Source organism: Leptonotus elevatus, chromosome 16 (assembly GCF_054856555.1).
Source record: "Leptonotus elevatus isolate MCC_2025b chromosome 16, RoL_Lele_1.0, whole genome shotgun sequence".
NCBI classification, from domain to species: Eukaryota; Metazoa; Chordata; class Actinopteri; order Syngnathiformes; family Syngnathidae; genus Leptonotus; species Leptonotus elevatus.
The window spans coordinates 1,718,221-1,730,000 of record NC_141254.1 but is presented as its reverse complement, the minus strand read 5'-3'; the positions used below and the strand labels follow the sequence as shown (position 1 = coordinate 1,730,000).

Here is an 11,780-nt window from a genome sequence, read left to right as displayed (position 1 = left end):
ACATCATAAGCATTTTTTTCATGCAAGTGTACAGGAGAGTCTGACGCAGCTTCTGACTTAAGGATTAGGCTTGACTGCAATGGTATTTTTTTTTTTTTAAAACAGCCAGCAAGTATAAGATCAGCCAGTTTCGCGCAAGTATCTTGTAGAAGAAGAGAAGGTGGAAGTGTCGGTAAGAGTAAACGCTGGAGGATTGCTTTTTGGCAAAAAACAAAACAACAAAAAACATCCTCATCAAAGCATGAGGGCAGTGATCTAATTGCTGCACGTCAAGGAATGACGCTTCGCTCGTCGAGCAAACGCAACGAGCAGCCGTCGAGCGATGATGCACGGGGTTGTTCATGGCTCGTTTCGCCGGTCACGCTGACCCCTGCGGCAGAGCTTGAGTCAGACCAGCCCCCAAATTTTTTTATGTGCAATAAACTGTTGTTTTGTTATCAAAACCACTTTTTGGAATGTTGTTTTATAGGAGGAAAACATTATTTAGATGTTTGAGCTGTCACAACAGAAAAAAATAGTAGCAAGTCAAAAGTTGTGCTTGAATTTTTTTTTAGTTTATTAATTTTTTTATCAGGAATTAGAATTTTGACAAAACTTATAAACTATATTCTAACACTGATAACTCAATAATGGAAAGAGAGAAATACACTTTTTTTCTGCTGAAAGAAGAGAGTCTAATCTTTATTTTGGTAGGTTCCATTAGGGCTGATCTATTATGAAGAAAATATTAACCCATTCACTGTCTTTGACAAGTATACTTGCCAATAAAAAAAAATTCCATGGAGCTAGATCGGGGAGAATCTGATTATGTTCCACTGTAAATGTCAAATTTAGAAACAGCTTTACTGATGCACAACCACCATGAGTTCATGGGAGTAAAGTTTTTCTACTGTCAATTATAACGGGACAAGGCAGAAAGGAGGGAGTCTATTCTGTCATTTGGCAGATTCGGCTTATTTATAATTATTGAACATAATATGTGTAAGTATAGAACATTTTGAAATGTTCTAAAATGGCCTGCAGTGAATGAGTCACGATTATTTTGGTAATGAAATCATGATTAGGATGATTATTTATTTATTTCTGTTACAAAACAAGAAAATGTTTAAACGTAAAAATTAAGACAAAGATTATAAAATTTTAAAAAGATGCAAATGTATACATTTAAACAACTCAACTCAAAATTAGTATTAATCTTTTTCTTTTTTACGATTATGCTCATTTTGTAATTGCGGAGTGTAATAAATGAAATTAATTTAACAGTCCTAGGTTCCATGTTTATATAGTAACAGAACACAATATTCTGTGGGCCTGGCAAGATCAATCAAAATCTAGTAAAACCGCTGGTATTGAAGGGGTTGCTCCAATGAAAATAGCTGGGATTAAATGAGTTAAGTACAATAGTGAAGTATTCGTACTTGGATACATTACAATGAGTGGGAGTCTGAGACTCTGACCTGCATTGTCTGGAGGGTTCCAATCAATACTCATGGGCTGGGATGAGGAGGAGGAAATGGAGGTGTTGGACGCTGCTGATGCTGCAGCTGCTGCTGTGGCAAGGGCCAACTTTTCCTGTTGGGCCTTACGAGCCTGCAAAGCATTCCACTCTTCGATCTCCTTGTCAAAAAGCTCATTGTCCTCCTTTACATACTGCTTCAGGTCCGGCGGAAGTTTGTCTATGCCACTCAGTATCTGGCCGGTTTCTTTATCAAAGTCCTCTGTGTTCAGAATAGATTGAGAGAGTGAGCGTAGAGTAAACATAATGGATAGAGTTATTAAAAAGTATTTGCCCCGCTTTTTTAGGGCTAAAGGAATTTGTCAAAAATATTTATTTTTATTTTTGATTGATTATTGATTCTAATTATTACTACTACTTCAAAACTTTCATATTTATGGAACTACCAAAAATCTACTTTAACTAATTTGCTCCCAAAAACGTATTTTAAATATTGCCATGGTCCCAAAGACGTATTCATAAAGGCATCAGAGTATAAGAGATCAATCAAGGACATGTTGCAACAAGCTCTTTTCCCCTTCTAAACAGATTTGTAAATAATAATAATCTTAGCTATATTCTAATGCTAATAATTACAGAAACAGATAGAAATATACTTTTTTTCCTGATGAAAAAAGAGACTCTAATCTTTCTTTTGGTAGCGTTTATGTTTTTATAGCAATATTCTGTGGGCCTTGTAAATTCTGTCAAAATCCAGTAAAACAGTTGGGAGGCATCCGAACCAGATGCCCAAGCCACCTTAATTGGTTCCTCTCAACGCGGAGGAGTAGCGGCGCGACACAGAGTCCCTCCCGGATGACCAAGCTTCTCACCCTATCTCTAAGGGAGAGCCCGGATACCCTGCGGAGGAAAATCATTTTGGCCGCTTGTATCCGGGATCTTGTTCTTTCGGTCACGACCCACAGCTCGTGACCATAGGTGAGGGCAGGAACGTAGATCGACCGGTAAATCAAGAGCTTTGCCTTTCGGCTCAGCTCCTTCTTCACCACAACGGACCGATACAGCATCCGCATCACTGCAGATGCTGCACCAATCCGTCTGTCGACCTCCGCTACCCTCACTCGTGTACAAGACCCCAAGATACTTGAACTCCTCCACTTTGGCCAGGATCTCATCCCCGGCCCGGAGAGGGCACTCCACTCTTTTTCGACTGAGGACCATGGTCTCGGATTCGGAGGTGCTGATTTTCATCCCAACCGCTTCACACTCAGCTGCGAACCGCTTCAGTTGAAAATCACGGCTTGAAAAGCCAAAAGCACCACATCATCTGTAAAAAGCAGAGATGCAATGTTGAGGCCACCAAACCGGACCCCCTCAACGCCTTGGCTACGCCTAGAAATTCGGTCCATAAAAGTTATGAACAGAAATCGGTGACAAAGGGCAAACTTGGCGGAGTCCAACCTACACTGGAAACTAATTCGACTTACTGCCGGCAATGTGGACCAAACATCGACCGTACAGGGTCCGAATAGCCCGTATCAGGGGGCTCGGTACCCCGTACTCCCGAAGCACCCCCCACAGGACTCCCCAAGGGACACGGTCAAACGCCTTCTCCAAGTCCACAAAGCACATGTAGACTGGTTGGGCGAACTCCCATGCACCCTCAAGGACCCCGCCAAGGGTGTAGAACTGGTCCACTGTTCCACGGCTGGGCGAAAACCACACTGCTCCTCCTGAACCTGAGATTCGACTTCCCGACGGACCAAATTTTATTCCCACACTCCTCTCCAGCACTGAATAGACCTTACCAGGGAGGCTGAGGAGTGTGATCCCTCTATAGTTGGAACACACCCTCCGGTCCCCGTTCTTAAAAAGGGGGACCACCCCGGTCTGCCAATCCAGAGGCACTGTCCCCAATGTCCACGCGATGTTGTAGAGGCGTGTCAACCACGACAGCCCCACAACATCCAGATCCCTTAGGAACTCCGGGCAGATTTCATCCACCCCCGGGGCCCTGCCACCAAGGAGCTTTCCAACCACCTCAGTGACTTCGACCCCAGAGATAGGGGAGCCCACCTCAGAGTCCCCAGACCCTGCTTCCTCAAAGGAAGATGTGTCGCTGGAATTGAGGAGGTCTTCTCCTCACCGATTCGAGGTCAGCAGCACCACATCTCCACTATACACAGTGTTAATGGCGCACTGCTTTCCTCTCCTGAGACGCCGTTTGGTGGACCAGAATTTCTCCGAAGCCGTCCGGAAGTCGTTTTCCATGGCCTCACCGAACTCCTCCCATGTCCGAGTTTTTGCCTCAGTGACCGCCGAAAGCTGCATTCCGCTTGGCCAGCCGGTACCTGTTAGCAGCCCCCGGAGTCCCACAGGCCAAAAAGGCCCAAAAGGATTCCTCCTTCAACTAGACGGCATGGTATCCCTTACCGCTGGTGTCCACCAGCAGGTTCGAGGATTGCCGCCACGACAAGCACCAACCACCTTACGGCCACAGCTCCGATCGGCCGCCCCAACAATGGAGGCGCAGAACATGGTCCACTCTGACTCAATGTCCCCCGCCTCCCTCGGGATAAGGGAAAAGTAACTCTTTCTGACAGGGGGATTCTGCCAGACGTTTCCAGCAGACCCTCACAATACGTTTGGGTCTGCCAGGTCAGACGAGCATCTTACACCGCCATCGGAGCCAACACACCACCAGGTGGCGATCAGTTGACAGCTCCGCCCCTCTCTTCACCCGGATGTCCAACACATGCGGCCGCAAATCCGATGACACGACTCAAAGTCGATCATCGAACTGCGGCCTAGGGTGCCCTGGTGCCAAGTGCACATATGGACACCCTTATGTTTGAACATGGTGTTCGTTATGGTCAGTCCGTGGCAAGCACAGAAGTCCAATAAAAAAATACCGCTCGGGTTATGATCAGGGAGGGTTCCTCCCAATCACGCCCCTCCAGGTCTCACTGTCATTACCCACGTGAGCGTTGAAGTCCCCCAGCAGAACGAGGGAGTCCCCAGGGGGAGCGCTCTCCAGCACACCTTCCAAGGACTCCAGAAAGGGTGGGTACTCTGAGCTGCTGTTTGGTGCATAAGCACAAACAACAGTCAGGACCCATCCCCCCACCCAAAGGCGGAGGGAGGCTACCCTCTTGTTCACTGGGGTAAAACCCAACGTACAGGCGCCTAGCTGGGGGGCAATAAGTATGCCCACACCTGCTCTGCGCCTCTCACCGTGGGCAACTCCAGAGTGGAAGAGAGTCCAGCCCCTCTCGAGAGGATTGGTACCAGAACCCAAGCAAGTCTAGTCTAGTCGGAACTTCTCAGCCTCGCACACCAGCTCGGGCTACTTCCCTGCCAGAGAGATGACATTCCATGTCCCCAGAGCTAGCTCCAGTAGCCGGGGTTCGGACCGCCAAGGCCCCCGCCTTTAGCTGCCACCCAACCCCTTTGGCCCCTTCCACAGGTGGTGAGCCCATGGGAAGGGGGACCCACGTTGCCTTTTCGGGCTGTGCCCGGCCAGGCCCCATTGGTATAGGCCCGGCCACCTCCCAAGCCCCACCTCCAGGCCTGGCTCCAGAGAAGGGCCCCGGTGACCCGCCTTTGGCAAGGGAAACCATGATCCAAAATTTACATTCATCATAGGGGTCTTTTGAGCCATGCTTTGTTTGGTCCCTCAACTCGGACCTGTTTGCCATGGGTGACCCTACCAGGGGCTTGAAGCCCCAGACAACGTAGCTTCTAGGCTCATTGGGAAACGCAAACCCCTTCACCACGATAAGGTGATGACTCACAGAGGAGTAAAATAATAATAATGATTCTTAAATAAATAATAATGATAAAGAAATGAAACAATTAAATCTTAAGTTGCTTAAGTCAATGCATACCTTCTATGAGAAAGGGCTTCTTGTCATTGATGTACATAAGACAGTAGGCACTGGCGTTGCGGTAGCCTCCGAACGAGTCCCGCACCAGCTCCTCCCAGGAGGATTTTGTAACAGAGATATCATTGTACTTCATCCAGCAACGCTGGTGTGGGTCATAGATGTAGGCCCAGTAGTGACCTGCGTTGGCCTGGCCTTCATGGACCAACACTGCATGAAGCCGGTAAGGAACCTTTAATAAGAGACAACATTTTCACTGCATATTAATGGACACTATTGTATTTTTTATGTCAGCTGATAATAATCACTGGTGATAATGTGATTATTACATGCATCATTGATTTGTCCGAGTACATCAGCTCAATGGTTCTGTGGATTCTTTTTATACTGTCCTGTAGATCTGGTGAGATGAAGACCATACAAATAAAGTAAGTGCTCTATACAAAATCTTAGAACTAAATATTGCAAATGACATAATACAGCAGGCAGTCAATAAATGAGGGATAACTTTACCACGGGTGTCATTTTCAACTTCGCTCCTCCATCGGTGCAGGCATCCCTCAAGCACCCTTAATTCCTCTTCAGTAATGTGGCGTGGTGCAGGGTGCATGGGGAGATCAGGAGGTAGTCTGGACTGGGTGAAAGGCTTGTGAATGGGCACTCTCTGCTGTTGGACAACAGTAAGATTTGTAGCAAGACCCGACGCAGAGCCTGAGCTCTCTGGGGAAGCCGAATAGTCCTGCTCGGCCAAGCTGCTGAGTGAAAGACAAGGATACCAAATTAATAAAAGGAATATTCAAAAGTAGGGATGGGGAGTAGTACCAATACCAGGTATCGGGCCGATACCAGGACCCATTTCACGGTATCGGTAATCGCGACGTATATCGATACTGGTATCGGCCCCGCTCTTGTGGCCGTTTTTCAGTCGGGAACTAAAGGCTGAAATGGTTATTTTTTGCATTTGTCTTCAGTTGTACTCAACAATTTATATAGCTCTGAAGTGCAGACAAATCTTTGTATATACTATATAGTCATTGATTACTGCACTGCTATGAGATGAATGAGGACAACATGAAACAGAAAACGAAAATACAGTGCAGCCTTCCAAATTTAAAGCATGAATTTCAAAACAAGATATAATTAAACATCACACACTAAACAGCTTGAGGAATTCTTAACTCTTTGACTGCCAGACGTTTTCAGAAAAGGGATGCCGTCAGTGCCAGCCGATTTAAGCATTTTGACTGATTTTCAAGGTCCACAGAAAATGTTCTGTTTGGACTATGGAAACACACGTACTACCAAATGAAAGATTGGACTTTCATCTTTCATCAGAAAAAAAGAGTTTGTTTCTACCTTATTCCGTTCTTTAGTAATCAACAATAGAAAATGGTTAGTTTGACCCAATTTCGCCTGTGTTGGACCAAAATACGGAGAAATCAAGCTTTTAGTGAAACGATATTATTTCATGCATTCTAGTGAATTTGACACTTCTTTTTGTCCATGAATGATGCCACAAACACCTAAATAGTGCTTTACTTCTATAAAACACTACCACCAAGAATGAAAAAGTGTTTTTTGATAGCAAAATACGTTTATTTACATTCAACAGTGTAACAATTTGACAACAATTTGGCAAACTATTTACAAATGTGTGCAACTGTGGTGCTATTTACAAATATGTGGATGTTTCAACGACAGTTTTTCTTTTTGTAACACTCTCCTGCGTGCAAAGAGACGCAACAGCATTTGCACAACAGATTGCCTCTTCGCGTGCGCCACTTTCTTGCCGGCCGTTTTTTTCCGGGGAATAGCAAGTATATACTGCAGTGTGTGTTGTCATCAAGTCTAATATCAGGATCATGCTACGGTTACGTTACGGTGGTGTTACGTCTCGCTTCCTCGCGTCCTTCAGTTGCTATACCGGGTGGTAGGAGATGTTCTGATCCATTTTATCCACTCCATTCATGGTGGCATCGTAGTCCAGAAACAGTGTCTTCTCCGTGATCAGACTGTACCCGCTCCTCCGATGAATATGCATTGGACTCGGGGTACTCTTCATTGTCCGATCGAATGTCCGCTTGTGCAGCTCCGCGTTTTCCGGCGTTAGCAGCGCTAGCCGGTGAGGCTTTATGACGAGAGAATAACGGCCGCGTATAGCTTCCAACTCCGGCGTCAACCTCGGGAGTGACCATCATCATCATCATCAATGTGCATTGGTCGATGCTTTTCGACTACTCTCCATCGTCCGATCGAATGTCCGCTTGTGCAGAAGTACCCGGCCGGCTATTGTGCGCGTTTTCCGGCCTTAGCAGCGCTAGCCGCGCTAGCCGCGCTTAGCCGGTGAGGCTTACTACGTGTTCATAACAGTCACGCCAAAGCTTCCAACTTTGGCGTAGAGCTCGGAGTCCTCATCATCATCATCATCAATCTGCATTGGTCGATGCCAACTCTCCATCGCCCGATCGAATGTCCGATTGTGTAGAAGTACCCGGCCGGCTATTGTGCGCGTTTTCCGGCCTTAGCAGCGCTAGCCGCGCTTAGCCGGTGAGGCTTACTACGTGTTCATAACAGTCACGCCAAAGCTTCCAACTTTGGCGTAGAGCTCGGAGTCATCATCATCGTTGACATCAATGCGCTTTTTAGTATTGATTGATGCTTTCCGTCTTTGAAAAAAATGCTCAAGCGTGAGCTGCTTGCAACCGGTTGCTTGGGCAGCCATTGTGGGCTTATTCAGCCATGTCTCCTCAACACTCTAGCTCCGCCTCACGTCTTCTACTGACGCCCACGGTGGGCGGCCCATCCAACCTTGTGCAAAGAGAGTCATCGCTGCCCTCTAGGGGCCAAAACGAGTCTTTGACTAATCAGATCTGCCTGATACTTTCAGCACAGCTGCCCAAGGCTTTCCTGCACCCGTTTTTGAAAAAAAAAAAAAAAAACATAGGGGACGTCTTTTAACGTCCTCGGCGCCCTTCCCTAGGTTTATGCTAAACGTTTTATAACGTTTATGGCAGTCAAAGAGTTAACATGGTTGATATTACTAAATTACTTGAAACATTATTGTATTGAATTGAATTCTTTGCACTTCAATGTATTCCTTAAAGGGAAATTGTATAACCACACTTTTTTTTTTTTCTGGTTAAAGGATTATTTGTGTCATTTTGTTTATCGAATTTTTTTTAATTCATTTTATTGTGTGTGCTCTATGCAAAATGTATTTTATGAGCAAATTGAAAAAATATAATTGCCATTAATTTCAAGCAATTTTAAGGAAATTTGCTATAATGGGGATATAGGGCTGGGCGATATGGCCCAAAAATAAAATCTAAATTTTCATTCAGGACGATTACGATTTTAATGTAATAAACCCATCAAATGTTAATTTAAAGGTTTCATTTATTAAAAAATAATTCCTATGCAAAATGTTCATACAAGTCAGTTTTAACATAAATTTAACATTCATAGTTTGTGCACAATTAAGTACAGTGGAACCTCGGAGGTTGAACGTCTCGGAACTCGTACAAATCGGACTTCAACCAAAAAAATCTTAGTAAAAAATGCCTCGCCGTTTGAATTCATTTTCGGAGTTCGAACACCCAAGCAAATGAAGTTAAGCCACACGTACCTTGAAAACGGGTAGCCGAGCGAAGCCAAGCAATGCCGAATGCTCATGTTGCGGTAGTTGAGACGATGCACTGCTCATTTCCAGTCAGATCGTGAATACTCCCGGAGGTGCTCCATACTCGCGAGTGCATTTTGATTTTTCCACGATAATTTTCTTCGCCATGGGCCCGAAGAAAGACAACAGTGCCAGTGGCAGCAAAGAAAAACATACAGTGCTACGAGCCACGATGGAATTAGGAATGAGATTATCTCGCCGTTGTAACTACCGTGACTACTTCTGTAAATACTGGCACGAGGACCCCCCTTAGCTGCTTAACAATGTGCCTGACGTTAAACAATGCACGCAAGGACCGCTTAGTAGTCTAACAATATGGCCAATGTAAAATACACAAACTCGGCACTGAACTAAAGCTAGCATTAACATAGCATTTATCTTCCACTGATGCCATCACACCACAACAAAAAAGGTAAGGTATTTTTTGTTTAAATACTGTACTGTACTGTAAATGTAAAAATATAAATATAAATTTAAATAGGAATTTTCTGTTTTGGATCTTGGGAACGGATTAATTGCATTTACATTATTTCCTATGGGAAAAAATGTTTTGGAGGTTGAACAATTCAGCAGGAACGAATTATATTCAAACTCCAAGGTACCATTGTAGTTGGTAGCTATTGTAAACATGTCTTTGTAAACCACTCAACCAGCATTCTATTCTGCCACTTGTGTAAAATTACAACTCACGATAACATCGGGATGTAACAGAACATAAAAACAACCTATTTTATTAATCCAGAAGACAAAATTCGATTTCATGACTAAGCAAATGTTCAACTATTTGATTTTCAAAATGACGATAGATCGAACTAATTTGATTTATTGCCCAGCCCTAGGATATATATGTCTTTTTTATTTATTTATTATGTGTTGTTGTTTTTTCGGAAATTGTATGTATCATAAGTACTAATGGTATTGGCACTTGGTATCGGTGAGTACTGAAGATTTGAGTATCGGTCTAAAAAAATAGTATTGAACATCCCTATTCGAAAGGTTTGATAGCATTTTTAGGGATTAGAAATGTTTAATGAGAGTAACAGTGAGATTTATTAAAAATAAATACATCTTAACTGCCGGTATGTGTTTAATATTTTTGTATTCTCTGATATCCATATTGGTTGTAAGGAGGATTACATGTAAAATAGTTATAACACTAGTTAATTATGCTAGTCTTGGGTCAAGGTCAAATAAGTCAAAAATAATTTTTGCTTTTGTCAACACTGTAAAAATGGCATTTATAACATTTCCCTTTTTTTGGGGGGGTCAATTTATTTATTTATTTATGAAACTTGCCTTGAAGGGGGCAGCTGTAGTCCAGTTGTGCCACCAGGAGGAGCAGATGAGTCAATATCTTCCACAGGGGAGGTACACACAGGCTTACTGGAGGCAAACTCCATAGCATACTGGAGGACATCTGCCAGAGGAAACCTCTTGGGGCCAGAGCCATAACTCAAATACCTTTGTGGAAACAGAAACATCGAAACAAACAGAAAATAGAATGAAAGTGTGAGACACCATTTGAACAGATTTAAAAATGTACACAAAAAAAAAAATATATATATATATATGGAGACCTTTCCAATCTCTGCTGGAGCAGTGTCAAATGCTCTTTTAGCCTTCTGATTTCCTCTCTCTTGATTCTGGTTATTTCTCGGTTTCTGTCCATGTATCTAACAAATACATCAGAGAAAATCAGATAATTCTGTAATTGTTACCACAGCAATAAGTACTAAATAAGTAAATGTATATCACCTATCCATGTAGAGCATGGAGGGGAACTCAAGCTTGTTGTGTATCTTCTCAGGCCGTCCAAGTGCTTGGTTAAACTCAAATCTTGAAAGCTCGAAGGTCAACACAGGAGGGAGTTCTGTGAACCAGTGCTGAAAGAAAACAATGTTGTGCTGATTCTGGGAGATGTTTCTGGGCTTCATCAGGTCTGATTGTTGCAAGTTGTGCAATTTGAATTTCACAAACCTCTATCAGGCTCAAAATATCTGCCTTGATTTATGCAGTATTTTGCTTTTAACAGCAACTTGGGAGTTTTTTGATGGACTGAAAGCAACGCCAGCAACACATTGATTTATTTCTAACCAGTTTCTACCTGATGTGGTTGTATTTCATGCTCTCTCACAACTTTTACATTGAGTCCGGAAAGTATTCAGTGTTTCATTGTTACTTTTTCCCCATTTACTTATGTTACAACCTCATCCCAAAATGGAATAAACCCCCCCCCCTCCCCCCAAAAATGTCTATGCACGACACCCATTAACGAAAACGTGATAACTTTTTTTGAGTGCAAATCTATTGAAAATACAAAACACATTATATCACAGACTCCAAGAAGACTACATTTCCCAAGAGGCCTTGTCTGAGCTCACGTCAGTGAGTGAAAGCTGGGCCAATGTTGATACTTGATTGTCCTTTTATCCGGGTAGCCTCCTTTTCTTTCCTTCTCTTCTCAGACAAAACTCTTCGGTTGTTTTGCAGCTTCTGCCATGATAGCAGCAATCACGTGTAGACGTTAGAATCGACTTCCATTCCAAAAAGGAGAGCAATGATGATGACATGTCAAATCGGTACAATTACCGAATGAACAATACTGAGCTCTTAGAAAAAAAATAAATAATAATAATAATCGACTTCCATCTTTGAAATGAATGGGGAAAGGGGGAAGTGACGTACTGTATGCCGTAAAGCAGTGGTGTCCAAACACGGTCCTCGAGGTTTTGGATGTTTCCTTGCTCCAACGCACCTGTTC

At 43.6% G+C, this 11,780-nt stretch overlaps 1 protein-coding gene across 2 annotated transcripts in view; it reads right to left on the bottom strand.

Annotated features, from left to right (window-relative positions):
• The window catches only part of usp25 (ubiquitin specific peptidase 25), a 65,035-nt gene that overhangs the window by 26,346 nt on the left and 26,909 nt on the right, over window positions 1–11,780 (bottom strand). Inside the window, exons 11-17 of one of the 2 annotated variants that reach the window (XM_086098038.1) lie at window positions 10,775–10,902; window positions 10,597–10,692; window positions 10,316–10,480; window positions 5,854–6,095; window positions 5,670–5,740; window positions 5,344–5,572; window positions 1,458–1,718 (exon numbers count right to left, since the gene is read on the bottom strand). In XM_086098038.1, coding sequence (XP_085954164.1) covers window positions 1,458–1,718; window positions 5,344–5,572; window positions 5,670–5,740; window positions 5,854–6,095; window positions 10,316–10,480; window positions 10,597–10,692; window positions 10,775–10,902 — 1,192 coding nt within the window. The remainder of the gene's footprint in view (window positions 1–1,457; window positions 1,719–5,343; window positions 5,573–5,669; window positions 5,741–5,853; window positions 6,096–10,315; window positions 10,481–10,596; window positions 10,693–10,774; window positions 10,903–11,780) is intronic. The other variant, XM_086098039.1, reaches the window with a different exon arrangement.